The sequence below is a fragment of the Canis lupus genome, chromosome 1, assembly GCF_003254725.2.
Source record: "Canis lupus dingo isolate Sandy chromosome 1, ASM325472v2, whole genome shotgun sequence".
NCBI classification, from domain to species: domain Eukaryota; kingdom Metazoa; phylum Chordata; class Mammalia; order Carnivora; family Canidae; genus Canis; species Canis lupus.
Genome location: NC_064243.1, coordinates 63,898,135 through 63,916,889, shown reverse-complemented (window position 1 = coordinate 63,916,889; position 18,755 = coordinate 63,898,135). Strand labels below are relative to the sequence as shown.

Sequence of the window (18,755 nt, the reverse complement as noted above, 5' to 3'; positions counted from 1 at the left end):
TTAGTATACTGTCTCTGTAATAAATGGGTTTGGATCTCAAAAGTTTGTTCTGCGATGTGACCTACTTAAAATGAGTTTGTATGTATGAGTTGATGGCCCACTCGTTATAGTACAACGGAATGCTGGCTGTTTCCTTCACTGTATTAGAGATTATGATATTAATAGTTACCAAAGGAGAATCTTGGTACCAACAACAAAAAAACATTTATTATTTAACCAAATGCACACCCGATTTGAGAGCTCCAGAGGCCAGAATCTTTTCTCTAGGGGACCTAAATAGTTGCCTTAGTAACTTTTATCTCTTTCGCTGCAACCGAGGTATTGTGTGCCTTGGATCTCACAGTGTGAAGCCACATTCTGATAGTCATCCACGATGAACCAGTCAACGTACCTTTTGCACGGGGAACAAACGTAGAAACAGGCCTGATCATTTCCAAGACTCACCGTGTGGCCAAGAAGGCAAATACTACAAGTTGATCTTCACCTTCTTCGAATGCCGCCTCCAGGCCTTATTTTGTTTTTAATCGATTTCTGCATTTGGGGTTCGAGGGGATGCTGTGTGTCTGTGTGCAGGGAGAGGAACCCCGACAGCAGCTCAAGCCTGAGACAGCCCAAGCCAGGGGAAGTTTAAGCTACTTTCTATCTCTTTCATCCATACAGTGAAGCTCAGCTGAAATTACAGTCGTGCAATCACAAATGCGGGGGGTTAATCTTCCCTACTCACCCTCTACCCCCAACATGCTTCACTTAGAGTGTTGTCAAAGATTGTGTCGTCAAAGGAATAATGAATAAATGAGTCTTTTAAATTATTTTATTTTAAATAATTTGGCCTTTAAAAAATGAAAAACCTTACCTATGTTAAGCAAAGGTTTTTAATATAGTGCCCTCACACCTCTAGCTATTGGCTGGATGCTTAACTCTAAATTCTAGGTTGAAGGGGGGAGGGGGGTGAGGGAAGTCATCTAAATGACATCACGTCTATTCCAGGCAGTCTCGTAAAAGAACCCTTAGTGTTAAGAGATAATGAAAGTACGTGCTACCTATGACTGAGCTAAAATGGTGCCGTGACCTGGCAATTTCTTTTTACTGCTGACACATCCATCCCTACGTGGCACAGAACACCAGCGTTGCCTTCATGTAAATTTAATAGGGTTTCCCTGTCAGTGACACAATCAAATACCGTGTGAGAAGGAGCAGGGGCTTTCAGGGATGGCTCAGAAACTTAATTGTTTTTCCATTTATTTTTAAAATGCAAATTACACTAGTAAGTCAAAAAAATCACTCTGTTAAAAATACATTCAGAATTAACAAACTCAAAAAAAAAAAAAAAAAGGACACATCAGGATTGTAACTCTTGCCTTCCGAATATTAGGTTTATAACAAAAGCTCAGCCTAGAAAAATAGCATTCTTCACCGGATTTTGAGGAGGATTCAGCTGTACAACTTAGATGTTTTTCCAGATATAATCACACTACTGTGCTCACTGCTCCCAAAAAAAGACCTGTCCACTGATTACTTTTTAGTAGTCAACAACTGTTTTTGAAAAATTTGGTGGCGATGATATAGTAGTGATTAGGTGGTAGCTTGGCTGCAACTTAAAGCAGGAATATGAGGGCTTGTTCTCTGTGCGTTTAAATCTCTATCCATATACATGTCCTAGAAGGTGGAACTTCTAGGTGCATGAATGTACAGTGAAACCTCATTTTAATAGTCACATTAATAGTCACATTAGAGCAGTTTCTGGCATGTATAGTATTTATATTTTAAGAGTTAGAGGACAATACATTAGTAAGTATTTTTCTCATACATTAAACATGCATGTCACTATAAAATCATCGTATGAGGTTTCACTGACATGTTTGCAATTATAGATTTTATACATGTATGTGTATGGACAAACATATACAAGCCACTGAGAAAATTCAAGCACAAGTGCTGGAACCATTTTTTTTTTGTAGTTTATGTTCCAATATCACCTTTGTTCCTTTATCGTTTTCAGATGTAGATGCATGTATTTCACAGACATCCATGCAAACACAGTAATGGGACTGGTTTATGTAGATCTGGGTGGGCTAAGGTCCAAAGTAGGTTAACCCAATACTTGAAACTACATAGAAACCAAGAGAAAACATTGCTCCATGCCAATTGATAACTTTTCAAGTCTCAATTTCACTGCATTTAAGGATGTTGTATCAGTTTAAAAAAAAAATTGATTTAGCATCTCGGGTGGATCCAAGAAAAAACATGACTCTTCTGAGTTCCTGACAAGCCTGAGCTAATTATGTTTTCCACTAATGAAAACCAAATAATGTTTGAATATATAGAACAAAATTTCCTAGGATTCCAGAATATTCCATAAACACATTGACCTACTATAAGTTTCCAAAGGCATCTTGTTGCCAACTACGTTAACAGCACAGTTTTTCTGCCACAATAATACAGGAGGATTAAAATACACTCTAACACACAACAGATCCCCCAAATACCACAAAGAGATCTCAAATATTTCACCAAGGTAACTATTGCTCCCCGCCCCCCCCGCCCACCCAAAAAATAATCTCGTACGCTGAAGTTAGGAAAAAAGGTTCACCTACGTAGGGTCTTCAATTTGAATTAGATATAAAAGAGTAAACATAGCTAATACATATTCAGTTGGCCTCTGTTGATAGAAATCCACAGCTGTTTCTGTGTTAGTAAAAGACATCTGTAGATACTTATAAAAGCACCTAGAGTGCGACAAATAAAATCAGTGAGTTAAGCCAGTACTGCTCTCTGCTTCCAGTAGGTTAATGAGCTTAGTAGATTAATAAGTTTTACTTTGTCCCACCCAACCCCTTCCGAAGACCACATTTAAGAATTATAAAGATGACGATTATTGTTGTTGTTGTTATTACTGTCACTTGTTTGTCTGTTTTTGGCCACCATGGAGGTTCAATGGTAAAGCACTTTGCTGACAGCTGGCAGTTTTTGTACACAGACACACTGGAGCTGCTGAGCTACGCAGTCTTGTTTCTTGACATGAAACACACGGACTCGAACTCATTCGGAATTAATAGCAGTGTGTTAGCCTAAAGGAAGTGACTTGGGGAGGTCTGCACTGAGACTCGGGCGCACAACTTAGGTGGGTTAAGGCAAGTATGTACGGTATAGCCTTTAGGGCAAACAACCTGCCATTTCGGACTTCGGTTACTAGGTCATCATGGCATGTTTCGTTTGTTTTTGCAATCACATTGCCTACATAGCCGTGGTGCTACCAAGACGTATGGAGTGCAGAAGACAGGGCTCTCAAACTAATGCGCCCTGGGTGACTTCGCAGCTCGCAGAGGCCGACTGGCTGGGCTGCAGAGGAGTTAGTGACGGCCAGCAGTGGGCACCAACACGTCTCCTTAGGAACTTTCCAAAGGCCTGGGAGAAAGAAGCCTACTTTCAGGAAATCCGAGATGGGCATGTCCTGCATGTTTGTTTCAGTTAGAAAGAGGAGGCCAAGTGGAATTAGTATGTGCCTCTGGGTGTGTGTGCGTGTGCGTGTGTGTCCCAGTGTATGTGGAGGCTTTATATTTGTTTTGTTAATATGTATATATACTTAAACTCAGTTGCTTCTTGCTCTTCATAAAATGCAGGAGGCCACTGTGAAACAAGTTCTTTGAAAGGTCCAGGAGCTGACATACTGAAGCCATCTGTATTATTTTGACCTGGGAGAGAGAAAGAGAGAGAGGAAAGATGTTCTTAATCAGGGGGGCGAGGGGGGGAGAGCTCAGCACTTTTTCTCACCTCTCCAAGCACAAAAGCAAGCAAAAATTAAAAAAAAAAAAAAAAAAAAAGACCAAGCCCAAGTTTTGTTTGAAAAGAGACAACTTTCCTTTCCTTTCCATTTCTTTTTCTTTTTCTTTCTTTTTCTTTCTTTTTCTTTCTTTCTTTCTTTCTTTCTTTCTTTCTTTCTTTCTTTCTTTCTTTCTTTTCTTTCTTTCTTTCCTTTCTTTCTCTTTCTTTTGTCTGTAATCTCCTGGATAAAGAGGCCACTTATGATCATTTAAAATCCATTTCTGGGGGCAAATGAAATGAGTAGGTATTGCCGTACAATTAGGCTGACAAATAGAACACAAGGCTTTCAGATGTTACTAATAAGATACCATGGATATTCTCACAGCTTATACTTCAGGGGCCCTGAGTAGAGCTCCACTGGCTACGGCATGTAGGTAAGTGGGAGTCAAAGCACCTGCTTTGTTCAACAACCTGTGGACACAGGAATGTTTGTGTGCAGCAACGTTAAAGCTGTTGTTTGTTTCAAAGAGGTTGACCAAAGTATAAGAAATAAATTAATGAACATTTTTTCTTTAGGGATGGATGATTGATAATCTCAAGAATTACAGGCCAAGAGCATTTGCCTAACTTAAGTGAAGAAGAGAGGACTAATTCAGTGATGGTAGGAGCTGAAACAGGGAGGTGAATGGAAGTCAGGGCAGAGTTTTTGAAGCTCTCAGTCCACAAATTTACTGGGGATGATGGAAGCCCCCCACCTAACACTGCACATTACTTTTAAGCATTTGCTTTCCTTCTAAGGAACAGCTTTTATTTCTAGTTGCTATAGAATATCGTGAAAGTGCTTGAACTGGCCCATGATGTTAGATTACTCTTATTTTATGAGACTTCTTTATGGCAGGTTGACAGGAAAGGCTACACCCCAAAGGACAAAGACATAGGAGATGTTGGGACCCCTGCCTCTCAGTGGGGATGAGGTTTATATGTGAGTCGCTTTGGGGTGTTCTACAGAATTTGAATAGGCAATGGCTCTCAAATGAGTGGTTTTGAGGGCTGCCAAGGTGGAAAGCCCTTCATTCAGCGCTGTGTAATGTCAAATCAGAGGCGATGAGCGGAGCACAGAGAACGGGAGGGATGCAGGCCTGTTTGGGAGTCCGGCGGCTAAATAAAAAATCAGGAAATCCAGGGAATGCCAGAGCAAACTCACAGGTCTGTCTAAGAATTTGGAAAGAACAGGGAAATAAGGGCTCAGCAGGCTGATCCCTGAGGGTTGCAAAGCTAACAAGTCCTGTGACCCTCGTTTTCCTTTCTCTTCTTCCTGTTTCCTCATCTGTAAAATAAAAATCTTAGTGTTGTAGTATTTGAAGTCCCACAGGGGACGTTTTGTAGAAGGGACAGGAGTAGTATTTTGACTAGTGATTCGTTATAGGCAAGTATTTCTAATTTCTCAATTGAATTTCATTAAACGTCACTTATTTCATGAGCCGTGAGACTTGAAACTTCTTGCATACTTCTAGCATTCGCAGGCAGGAAGGAAGAAAACAGTATTTTTATTACTTTTGGTTTGGCATTTAAAATCTTCTGTTTAATAAGACCATGGGAAGTTTTGTCCTCAAGGAATTTAATGCTGGATATTAAATCTGCAGAGTCGCCTCCTTAAAGACAACATTAGAATTACTAATGCCTGATCTGAAACAATATACTTGATGATGCTCAATTAGCATTCTCATGTTATTATCATAGCTAATCCTGCGTATGTGGTTCCACGTAATTTATTATAACTCGATCACATTTATTGATCATCCCTATTGACCAACACAATGAAGTGCTACACGGTAAAGAAATGTTATGCGAGCAATCGCAAGCTTTGTTGATGTTCTGGTCTAATCTTAAGCACAAACATATTGTCACATGTTGCTTGGGTGGCTATTATATATATGACACGTTGCTTACAGAGGAAATCTTTTGGGAATGAAAAATGGTATATTTATTTCTGATCTGACACAATCTTTTAGTAAGTAGTATTGGTTAACACAGCATCATCACTACTAATGATAAGTTATGTTTATTAAGCTCTTACTATGTGGCATGTTTTATGTCATATGTGCTTATAGATTCAGAATAATTATATGAAATGTGTATGCTATATTATTTCTATTTTGCAGATAAGGAAACTTAGGTTTGATGAGAATAGTTAAAGTTGTTAATATAATGCTAATATAAAATTGTATGTCCAAGGTCACAAGGAATTTTATCTCCAGTACTCTGCCTTCAGTAGGTCATCCTAACCACTACTCTTTACTGCTTTGCCATTATTTTTTAATAGAATACTTTACATAAGTCTATAATATAATATTGAGAAGAGTGGTAAAGAATTTAAAAGATCATTTTACTTTTTATGTAAGCTAATGAATCTTCCTGGGAGGCTAGGAGAGGCATGTTCTAAATAGAAAACAACTGTAGTATGAGGCAAAAGGAAAAAAAAAAGCATCAGAGGAAAAAGAGATTTAAAAATCTTCCAAAAGATGTATTTGAGATACAATCTGAAGGATAGTGGGATTTCATCTTGGGGAAAAAATATGTTTGGTGTCGGGTACTGCACGGACAATTGGAAAAAAATGTCATATTTGCAGAAAGCAAGAGATCTAGTTTGGTTGGCAAACAAAAAGAGATAAAGTGAAATATCAGACTAATACTGCCTTCAATAGACTATAAGCTTTGGGAGGACAGTAGCCAGTTCTTATTATTACATTTGCTCATTGTCTCCTAGCGTCATCTGCATATGATTGGGAGTCAAAAGTTGTTAAGGGTCCAAGAGAGGAGATAATATTTCAGCAGAATGCTGGGGCCAGATCAGAATAAGCTTGCAGAATAAGCTTGCATGGTGAGGAGTGCAGGCTTTGTTCAGCAGGTAATAAGGATTCATTCACAGTTTGGGGGCAGGGGAGGGCAATGGCCAAAATGGTACCTTGAGAGGATTAATTTGGCAGCCACATGGAGGATGGGATAGAGGTACTAAAATCAGAAAGCAACAGGAGATTTAAGGTAACGAATGCCTGAATCAGGGCAGTGGTTGCAGGGAGACTGAAAAGAAAATGTGTAATGCACTGTTTGCAGAGGGGATGCCTTGAATGACATACAATATTGGCTGAGTTCTGACCTGATAAAGTCCTTTTTTACTAGTGGAGTTACCAAATACTTCCAAAGAAAAATGCAGGCACGATGCATAGATCCTTTCCCATTGAAGGAGAAGCTTACGGGGGCAAGGTGTATAAGGATTACTTTAATCTCTCGGAGGGGAAATAGTCCAAAAATCCATTTATTATCCTACACATTAACGATACTAAAAGGTAAGATGACTCAATGGTGGAGGACAACGACGACAAACACATATCTTCAAAGAGAGAAGCTCACATTTCAAAATGAATTGGAATCTTACTTTCTATTTTGATCTTCGCTTGCAATTCAGCATATCACTTGATGCTGATATATAGAATTTGTTATCAGTTGTTATCCAAGGGAATTTGCCTAAACACAGATATAAAAATCAGGCTCTGATTGTATGTCTGCTCTCTTGAGTGCTAGAGCTAAGGGTCTGATAAATTTCAGTGTTACTATTCTGGCTTAATTTTCACTTTTCACATCAGAAAAATGATAACAGAGTATAATTGCTCAGTTTAAAAAAATTTTAACACTACATATAACTAAGGTTATACTATATATACTAGGGTTATGCTATATATAACTATGTATAACCTGTCATTTATCATCCAAATGAGAATACTTTTGAGAGGAAGAGGAGGCACCAGTAATAACTATACCAGGACAACCCGTGTAAACTGAGACTCTTCTGGAAAAGCCAGAACACGCAGCTTATATATAGTTGCATATAACTACCTCCTATGTTATATCATATTTTCAAATTATACAAGTTTGGGGTCATTCAAATAAGTAGTATATTAATAAAGGCTTTCGAGCTATGTAGTTGATACTTATATATATAAGACTAAAGGTCACTTTAGAGATGGCATTTCGAATAAATTAAATTTAAAAAAGAATTATGAAGAAAATGTCATTAGAATTATCCCAAAGACAATATTAATAGAAGAGAAAATACTGGAAGTATGTAATTGGAGGAAAGCTGCATGCCATCTACTGTGTGCCAGGTAATGTTTACTTAATCATCTTTTAGTATCACAGAAGAATACTCCAAGTAGGATACTTACATGTACATAGGCTGTAGTTGTAAATGAGATGTCTTCTGAGGGCCTTGATAGCCATAAGAATCAAACCCACCTATGAAATCAACTGAAAAGGGACAATTGCTTTCATTAGTTAACTTTTCAAAAGAACTCAACGTTCGCGATCAAGATCTCACACAGATTACTAATATAAACCATTTAATACTCTATTAAAACCAAGGTGACTAATTGTGGAGGAAAACCGATCGTCGTTCCTTCAGGGTAGTGATTTTTTCACCCTCTCAATTGTGAGATTCAATTATTGCTTTACAAGAATCTATTCACTTGGAGAAGAAATTACGTACTCCTCTCAAGCAACCAAGACCTAATTGGAGTAATAAAATTCACTTGCGCAGTAAAGATGCTATATGTCTTTTTGGTGAGTGTGGAGATTTTCTGCAACACATTACAAATGTAAAAAATAATGATCGCTTAAGTGCATGAATCTATCAGCGACTGCAGCACTAGTAATAATATTATACTCTGAGTGTCAAGTACAAGGTGCTATGGTGGAGCCTGTGTAAATTAACTCAACGCGGCTGTCCCTGCCGATATGGGATTTATAATTTGAAATATGCAATCAGAAATAAAGATGTGGGGCAATGTCCAACCAAACATTAAAATGCAATACATACCTAAATATTTTTTTAACGATTTTTTGTTTTAAATTCATGAGACACACACACACACACACACACACACACACACACGGGGGGTAGGGGGCAGTGGCAGAGACACAGGCAGAGGGAGAAGCAGGCTCCCTGCAAGGAGCCTGATGTGGGACTCGATCCCAGGAACCCAGGATCACACCCTGGGCGGAAGGCAGATGCTCGACTGCTGAGCCACCCAGGCGCCCCTACATACCTAAATATTTAAGGTACAGTGATCTATAACTAAAGTTACTGTGATAGAGTATATCACCCAAAATGGCTGCAACAAGATCTCCTGTTCCATAGCTGTTACAGGGTGACCTTGACACTCCTCCCATCTGGTGGTTTTGGTCTGTATTCCTTTCTCTTGAACCCAGATAGAGCTTGGTGGCCACTCTGACCTACAGAGTTTGGTAGAAGTGATACTCTGTGACTTCCAAGGCTAGATCATAGAGATGTCATGTGCGTCCCTTTGCTATTTTGGGATGCTTTCCTGGAACACCACTGCCATGCCCAACTAGCCCACATGGAGAGATTAATGGAGACTCCATGGGTATGTATTGTGACCAATGGGCTGGATGAGGTTCCCTCCGATAGCCAGCATCACCACCTAGGCACATGAGCAAGAATGCTTCCAGCCCAGTCATGGAGTCTTCCCAGCTGAGGCCCCTGATATCAGGGATCACCCAAAAGCCATCCTCCCAGTGCCCTGTCTGAATCCGTATCCACAGACTGGTAAGCATAATAAATGATTGTTCAACACCACTGAGTTTTTGGAAGCAGTAGTCACGGCAACAGTAAATACTAAGAGTACTGTTAAAAAGTTTTGTTTTTGTTCTTTCTTTTACACTCCTGGATATAACCGTTGTGTAGGGGCAGGGATGAAATGGGTAAAATAATGAAAGGCTGGTGATACAGAGGACAGGAAGGAGAAAGAAAGGGAAATTGAGATTGAATTAGGATGCCTGTGGATGTCTTTACTTCTTCTGGAGTCAGAGTCTATTGCTTTAGCTTTGACTAGTTTTTGTTCTCTTTTTAGTATCCTAAATGCTACAGGTAGAAATTGGAGCAAGGGGTGCAATAACATCAAGTCTATGATGTTTGTTTAGTGGGGAAAGCTTTATTTAATAGATTTTATTTTTTGTTTTTTATTTTATTTATTTATTTTTTTAAAGATTTATTTATTTATTTATTCATAGAGACAGAAAAAGAGAGAGAGAGAGAGAGAGGCAGAGACACAGGCAGAAGGAGAAGCAGGCACCATGCAGAGAGCCTGACTGTGGGACTCGATCCAGGGTCTCTAAGATTATGTCCTAGGCTGCAGGCAGCACTAAACTGCTGTGCCAACAGGGATGCCCAGATTTTATTTTTTAGAGCAGTTTTAGGTTTATGGCAAAACTGAGCAGAAAGTATAGAGTTCCTACACAGACCCTGTCCCCACATACGCACAACCTCTCCTACCATCAACATCCCACACCAGAGTGGTACATTTGTTGTAACTGTTGAATCTACACTGACACATCATCATCGGTCAATGTCCAGAGCTTACATCAGGGTTCACATTTGGTATTTTAAACCATATTTTTAAAATTTTTAAAAAAGATTTTATTTATTTATTTGAGATAGCAAGAGAGCGCAAGCTGGAAGGAGAGGGAGGGAGAGAGAATTTGAAGCAGATTCTGCACTGAGTGCAGAGCCTGATGTGGGGCTGAATCTCATGACTATGAGATCATGGAGATCACGATCCATGATGAAACCAAGCGTGCGCCACTTGGGTGCCCCTCAAGTATGTTTTTTGATGAGGGTATAATGACGTGTACCCACAATGTTAGTCTCATACAGAAGGGTTTCACTGCCCTAAAATTCCTCTGTGCTCTGCCTTTTATCCCTCCCTCCCCTCATCCCTGGCAACCACTGATCTTTTTACTGTCTCCATAATTTAACTTTTCTAGAACATCATATAGGTGGACTCACACAGTATGTAGCCTTTTCTGATTGGCTTCTATCCCTTAGTTGTGTGCATTTGAGGTGCCCTCATGTCTTTTTATGGTTTAATACCTCATTTCTTTTTATTATGAGAATGCTTTTTTGAGGGTGAATTTCTCTTTCTCATCAAAAGTGGAACGGTGTAAGAACAAAGGCCCTGATGTTAGAAAGATCAAGGTTCAAATACTGCTTTGACCACTTTAAGGCCAGCCTGTGTGACCTTAAACAAATCATTTAACATCTCTCAGAAATAGGAATTAAAATACTTATTTCATACAATTAGTGTGAGGATAAAATGAAATAGGGAATGGAGAGCCCTGGGGGAGACATATGGTGTGGAAGAAGAAAATTAAGTCTCATTAAAAAAATCAGGATTTTCTTTTTTTTTTCTTCCTCAAGTGAAGGGTTTTATTTTATTTTATTTTTTTGAAGATTTTATTTACTTATTCATGAGAGACAGAGAGAGAGGCAGAGACACAGGCAGAGGGAGAAGCAGGCTCCATGCAAGAAGCCTGATGTGGGACTTGATCCTGGGACCCCAGGGTCACACCCTGAGCCAAAGGCAGATGCTCAACCACTGAGCCACCCAGGGGTCCCCAGGATTTTCTTTATATAATTCTTCTAAGAAAGAAAAAAAACAGGAAGAGTGTATTTTGGGACAACTATGAAACTGTACCGAGTATTTTACAGAAGATGAATGAAGAAAAGGAGTCTCCTTTGTTTTCTGAATTGCCCACATTTGTACATTAGCTAATATAAATGGCACCAGAAGAGCTATCCCATAATTAAGGGGCAACTATATTTAAAGCTTGCTATTTTGAGAAATTATTGTCTATGATTGGAGATTCAGTACAGATAGTGCCTAAATTCCCTTTCATTTGGGTTTGCTGTTGTCAACAATGGGACTTTGTTAGGGACAGGTTTGCTGAGAGGTGTTCATAGCATTAACATGTCCTTGTTCCAAGGTCCCCCCTCAGTAGGATGGTCCTCACTCTGGCGCTGGAGAATAAGGTGAGCTAGAGTAGAATAAGATCACGGCAGACGTAAATGGTAAGGTATCCTCCACTGAAACGGAAATCTAAGTCAAACTCAGGTTTATTGTTATTATTGGTGTTAGGAAATATTTCCTTGGCTGCTTCCCAGGAGTTTGAGATGGAGAGCAGAAAAAGGCAGATGGTAACAAGCCAAAGACTGAGGAGTGAACCAAGGGGTAACTAGAAGAAACCATGATGAATCTTCAGGTCCAATGGATAGAATCAGGACCAAACATGGAAAACAAAGCTTGAGTTGGGAGCAGTTGGGAGCAGGACATGAGAGAAGGCCAGAAGGGAAATGAGGTGTGTTCTGAGTATGTGTTGGGAGGAGTGTTTGAGCTGTCTGGGGCTTGTTCTTCTTAGCCTCCATGTATCTGGTGTGGGGGTTGGTAGAGCTGGCTTACAACTCCCCAAGTTAGGGAGGATCTCACTAAAACTGTGGTAGAAGGATTGCCATTGTTCTGCTAATTCAGATCATCTGGAGCCAGAAAGAGGCTCCAACAGCAGGTGACTCAGAACCAACATGAGAAAAGAGGAGGATCCGAATGTAACCAGGATGGATTGTTACCATTGCACTCATGAGGAGGGCAGTCGCATTTAAACAACAATCAAAGGGCATATTCTCTGTTGGGTATTTTATAAACATGCCTGAGTTCACAGCAGAGGAAATTATGAAAGGTCAGTTTCCACATATTTTCATTCTCGCTAATTGTTTGGATGTCTTCATAAAGGCCCGAGGGTGAGGAGCAGACACAAGCTGGTCCCCACTAACTACTACAGTCAATATTGGTGTGATCCATGTAGACAGGCTCAATTCCTTGCACTTTTGCAGATGGTCCTTCACCCACATCTGGAACTCTTTTGGTGTCACATGGGTGCAGAGCAGAAGTAGAAGAAACCATTTCTTTTTCTTCCTCAAAAAATTGAGTCACTGGGGTTTAACTTACATTTTTAGAATACCTTAATACCCCTTTGATCTGTTTTCCTTTTCTTTTACATAATGATATGTATTTAGGCTCCAAGGAGAGTACTCCATGCTGTAAAACTTTTCTGGGCAATAAGGGTCCTAAAAACACCTGACAGGTCCTTTTTCTAAGTAACTGTGATGGCGTCTAGACATTTGGCTCATGGCTCATCTCTGCACTATTTGGTAAAGCCTATTTTTTGTTCCTCGGGAATCTCCTTATTTCCTGAAAATAAAAATAAAGTTCCAGACAATTGCATAATACTTAAGAGTTTCTAAAGCCCTTTTAGGTGATATCAACTATCTTTACAAAATTACTGTGAAGTGGATAGTCTTTCTAGAAAATTTACTCTTTCATCTTCTTCTCATCTCCAACCTAATATTCTAGGAATATTCAGATGTGAACAAGGTTCAAAGCAAAACCCCACCTAAGCTGGTTTTTCAGTGATGGTTACTAATGAGATGTCTTGGTTTTTGTGTATCATATCTTTCAGAGGAGATAAGGTGAGCATCCTTAAAGGTTTAGTTCATTTCTTCTGTGTCTAATAACTTATGCAGGATACCATATAAACATTTAAATGATCCTTTTTCCTGAAAATTACTTATATTCTCAGCCCCATCTCATATAACTCTGATTACAGTGGTGTCTTTCAAAATAAGGAGGCAGGTTTTCTTCATAGCTACTTGGAATATTGCCTGTTATCTGCTTATCAGAAAACGTGAAGGACAGGAATTACTAACGGCCTGAATTAGGATTAGGGGGATGAGAAAGAAAAGATGACCATGAATTCAAGATATGTGGAGAAAGAGGTAGAAAACATTCCCCACACCAAGCTTTTGAATATGGGGGAAGGAGAGGAAAAGGCAAGATTCAATGTTGAACTCAGACATTTGTTGACTAGGAGAATGCTGTTGCCTTTAATAGAACAAAACCAAATGTCAGGGAGTTGGTGCTGGGCTTCGTTTGGAAATGTAGTTTGTAAGTGATAACTGGCACATACAAGAGGCAAGGGCCAGGGCATTCCTATAAAAAGCGAAACATAACGTGAACTAGTGGAAGGTCAGGTGGAGACCTGCTGGGATCTTTAGAGATTAGTTTCTCCTGACTCAACCTTATTGGGCTTCCCTGGAATGCATCTATCTCCATCTGACATCCTGTAATCTACTTGTTTCTTTGTTGATCCCATTGCTATAAGGTAAACTGGGTGAAATTTACTGTTTCCTACAGTAGCCCAGAACCCGGAACAGTGTCTTGGCTCCTGGAAGACTGTGTTAACTGAGTGAACTCTCTATAAACTTATTAGGCTGTAAAGAAAAATGAGGCAATCATTGGAGCGTGGAAGATGTTGGTGAAATTCAACTGCTTTTATTCTTTCCTCCTTAAAGCCTTCGATGATAATAAAGAGAAGACCCTTTCTGGAAGACCTAGAATGTTAGTTGTTGTGAGATAAAAAGAAAGTTTTTGAATACCAATGGGAAGAAGCCACCACTGTGGTCTTTTTGGCCTAGAGGAGTTAAGACATCATCAGCTTCAAAGTGAGACTGTTGAGAGAGTCATTCATCAAAGAAAGCTATCGAGTGCCACAAATGTTGATAATTGGTAGGAAAAACATTATTCTCAGGACGCCTGGGTGGCTCAGTGGTTGAGTGTCTGCCTTTGGCTCAGGGTGTGATCCCGTGTCTGAAGATCGAGTCCCGCATCAGGCTCGCTGTGAGGACCCTGCTTCTCCTTCTGCCTGTGTCTCTGTCTATATCTCTCATGATTAAATAAAATATATTTTTTTTTAAAAAAGGAAAAACATTATTCTCTTTCTGGCCAGTTTACAGCATCCTTTTTTTTTTTTTTTTTTTTTCAGTTTACATCATCCTAAACAAAGGTAGACAATGAGGCAGAAGCTGACAAAATAAAATAAAGACTGTGCTTGTTTAATTTTTGCCTCATTGGAGGGATTTCGCCTTTGGTCCTCTGAAGACAACTCGGGAATGTTACCGTTTTCCTTGCAATTGTTACATTTTCTTTCTGCCTTACTTTTCCTACCTGCAATATGGGTGTATTTATAGCTACTGACCTATGGAGACACTGGGAGGTCCAATTATTTTAAATTAGTAAATTACCATATCAGTTTAATAACTATGAATTAATAACATTAATAATAGTGGAATTTTAAATATTATTAAGTAAGAGAAAAATGCTTTTTGAATAAATATTCCTTGCTAAAATATATTCCCTGTTGTGAGCTTCCCATTTATTCAAACCTCTTAATCATGAACATTGAGTTCAGTAAACCTAAAGCTACCTTTTTGAAATAAATGTTGGTAGTGAGGCTTTGTCATATAAAATTGTACCCTGGTTATTAATGACAAAGCCACTAGTTAACATACTCCCTTTTGGAGACAGAACTGGAAAAGACCATGAGGGGGAATTTTAAAAGGCAGATCACATAAAACTAAGGCTAAATATTTAGAAGAACTCATTGAAAGACATGAAAGAATGTGTGTGGGCCCATGAAAATAGAGTGTATATACATTATCTCTGCAGGTGAGAATTTCAAGGGTACTTATCTCCAGTTGCACAAAAGAAATTTAGAGCATAACCAACGGTAGGCCAAATTCAAAAGAACCACCTTCCTCCACAAAGACTTACTTGGTGGCAGCAATTCAGCTTACTGTGGGAGCTTGAGGTGTTTGGTCTGGGCTAAAATCCCTGAGTGGACTTTGTGTTATCTCTTTTTTTTTTTTTTTTTCCCTGATTAGGGAAACACAACCCTTTGCAGGGGTACTTTACCCTGCTGGTGACGTAAAGGTCACTAAAGTGACTGTTACATTACAGAGAGATCCTGACAGACGAAGCGCATATGGAATGAAATGAGACTCATGAGCTAAATCACTGCAGATGCTTCACTTCCTAACCTTGTTCAGGTTCTTCTCAGGGCCCGGTCTTCATGTTTCTCTCTTAGTTGTGTTAGAACCAGACCTTCAATATTTTACACTTGGTAACAAACGCATTTACATACGCCAAAAAATGAGTGAAACCCAATCACTACAGTAATACCGTAGCAGAAGAGATACTTCTTCGGTGAGAAATAGTTTGAGTAACCCCCTTAAGCTTTTGGTTTTGAAAACAGAAAAAAAAAAAAAAAGAAAATATTAGTTCCACTTGACAAAGTATGCTGTCTCTCTGCTCTTGCCTCTTTCTGCCTCTTTGCAGTGAAGGTGGTATTTTAGGGGAGATTTGAAGCAACACATGCTGTGTTTCCGCTGACACCAGGATGTTGCTCTCAAACGAGCCTCCACTATTATAAGTCCCACTGGATACAGCAGGGAAGTGATGAAGTAGCGTAAAAATCACAGACTTTGGAGTCAGAAGACCTGGCTCAGGTTGGATCTTCACTTCCTACCAGCATCATACCCACAAGTAGGTCACAATTGCTCTGAGCCTGACTGTTGTCCTCTCTCAAGTGGGGATAATGAAACCATCCCAACTTCACTGGGTTATTGACAGGATCGAGTGTCACGTGCAATACTTAGACGCGTGTGTATTAAAGATACACTGTGCATGGATTTGAGATCTCATCTTTCTTTTTTTGGAAGGGATTTATGCAAAGAAAATAATTTAAAATGCATAGTTAGGTTCTTTACTGAGAGGACAAGACCTGGGTGTTAGAATTTACAAACGTATTGTGTGGAATGACACAAGTATTGGGTCATCAGCAGAAGCTGAGGACAACTGAGGTAGGTCTATGGAAACCCTTCAACTGCCCACTCTGTTGGTTAACAGTGGTCTGACAAGCCACGAAAGAGCTGGTGTGACATAATATAGAACAAAGGGAAGATATTTTTTGCCTAAAAAACTACATGGAGCTGAGTTTTCATATTTCTAGTTGTTTTGTTTTGGGAATCGCCTTGTATATTATATACAAGGACAGAGAGGCTGGGACCAATCTCTTGGTCTATGAGGTTTACAGTCTATGAGACGTCAGCCTGTATGTAGGCAAAAGGAACTATCCTGTGGAGTGTGCTAGGATGCAGATCTTGAAAACTTATCCTGCTGGACCAGGCAGAGAGCATGAGCTCAATGCTTGGTGAAGGATTACTAAGGAAGGAAAAGGTTTACCTGTTCCTCTCAGATTTGGGTAGGGTTGTCAGGAGACGACCGCTTTGAAGGTGTCTTGGCTCACTCTGTGCTGGGCCATTTGGATGGAGCAGATTCCCCAAATCTTTGTTTCATTCTCCCCTGTTCTACTTGCTTTCAATCAGGTAGGCCAGGCCTTCCAGCTGGAATCGGAGAGGGCAGCTATTATGAGATACAGGTGAGCGAGTAGGTCACGGCCCGGCTTGTCTTCTCAGCTGACATCCAGGTGACATGTAGAAGGCACGGCCCGTTTAAATGCAGCAGTTTTCATCAGGGTGCGGGCCCACTTGTGCAGGGAGGCATATTTAGGAAAAGAGAAGAGCCGTGCATGTCTTGCTAATGTCACCTTGGCATCACTTTTGCATCCTCTAGATGCAAAGGAAAATCACCAAACTCTTGAGCCTCAATTGATCATCTTTTCAGAACGACTGTAGCAGTTTCAGGAAAGAGAGTCCAGTGGTTATCCTAGCATTCTAACCGGCGTTTTGGAAAGCTGAAACTAGATTTACTATATTGAGCTCTTTAAAAACAATATTATTCCTGTGTGAATTATGGTGTACATTCGGGTCAGTATGGATTGGGAAGTAGTCCCCTTGAACAAAGGCGCGCCTATTTTTGTCAAATTCTACATATGTCCCTGACGTATCTTTTAGATTTCAGCCAAAATGTCATCTCTTCGGGGAAGAATGTTCTAGTCTTCTCACTTGGCCGAGGCACACGGGGATGCATTCCCACCACACCGCCTCCTCCCTTTGCCTGAGTTCTCATCAGGAACGACAGTGGGTGTCTGCGTGAGCTGCATCCTTGACTCTAACCATCATGAAGGCAAAGGCGGGATCTGCTTGGTTCCCTGTGACTAACACGTAGCCAACCAAAGAGCGGTTACTTGATCAATATGTGTTGAAAGAATCTATCTTGATCGTCATAGTGAAGCGACGTGGAAAGTATATTTAAACCAGGAGACTTGGGTTCAATTCCCAGGTCTGCCTCTAAATGACTGTTTAATTTAGAGCAAGTCAATTTGAGGGTCCCTCTCCTCAACTGTAAAATGAGGGGATTAAAGCAGCTGATTGCTAATACTGCTCACAGCTCTAGGATCCTGCACGGTTCCATATTTCTGGGGTGAGTTTACAGACCAATGGCAGTAATAAAATATTTAAAATGAGCAAATCTACCCAGGCAGAGTGAATGGGAAAAAAATCAGGGCAAAGGAATTACTTCTCTCTGACTGTTAATACTATGATACTTTAATTTTACTCAGCAAGTTTCCAGGGAGATGAGCTGCTGAGTAGTCTATGCATATACCGTGGAGTCTGTGTAGTATATGCATATTTTATACTTATATATTTACACACAGACGTAGCATTTGGAACCTAAGATGTGACGGTTTCCAGTTGGAAAACAGGGCGATGAAAACAAATGTGGGAATTGGGAGTGGGGAGTAGGATTGGTAGGTTTGGAGCCAACCGCAAGAAACACCGTCCCCCCGACTCAATTCACTTCCGAGACGAAGGCGCAAGGATGTGACTCTGTGCTTCCCTTTGCTTTTCTGCTTTTGGGAATTCCTTAACATCAACTTCATTAGTTACAAAGGCAGCAAGCAATCCATATCCAATTTTCTTTCTCGTGTCAGGATTGTTCATGTATAAACCAGGATCCTTTGTTGGAAAACATTTGCAATTAATCCCATAAACAAACAAACCAAATATGCAAATCTTGCACCGCCTGCCCCAGCCAGCCCCACTGACTCTGAGCCTGACCACCATCCATTATACGCAAAAATGAATTGAAATTCCCACTTTGGGCCTAACCTAATTTTCAAGTGATAATAGGCCTGGATTCCCAGAAGCACGCTATGCCTCTTGATAGCAACATCCTAATTTCCTTCCCTGGTAAATGTTTTAAATAAGATTTTAGCACCAAAGGAAATTAACCTTTAAATTAATTGTAATTATAAAATGCCATCGCTGATTTTTGTCTTCAGTCTAA

General features: G+C 39.9%; 1 protein-coding gene across 3 annotated transcripts in view; it reads right to left on the bottom strand.

The window, feature by feature from the left end:
• Positions 1-1,222: 1,222 nt before the first annotated feature.
• Positions 1,223-18,755, bottom strand: part of NKAIN2 (sodium/potassium transporting ATPase interacting 2) — a 957,142-nt gene continuing 939,609 nt past the window's right edge. For 2 of the 3 annotated variants that reach the window (XM_025422928.3, XM_049115184.1), the window contains exons 6-8: positions 7,986-8,067; positions 7,199-7,287; positions 1,223-3,692 (exon numbers count right to left, since the gene is read on the bottom strand). In XM_025422928.3, the coding sequence (XP_025278713.1) occupies positions 7,263-7,287; positions 7,986-8,067 (107 nt within the window). In that variant the 3' untranslated portion in view covers positions 1,223-3,692; positions 7,199-7,262. The remainder of the gene's footprint in view (positions 3,693-7,198; positions 7,288-7,985; positions 8,068-18,755) is intronic. The other variant, XM_025422929.3, reaches the window with a different exon arrangement.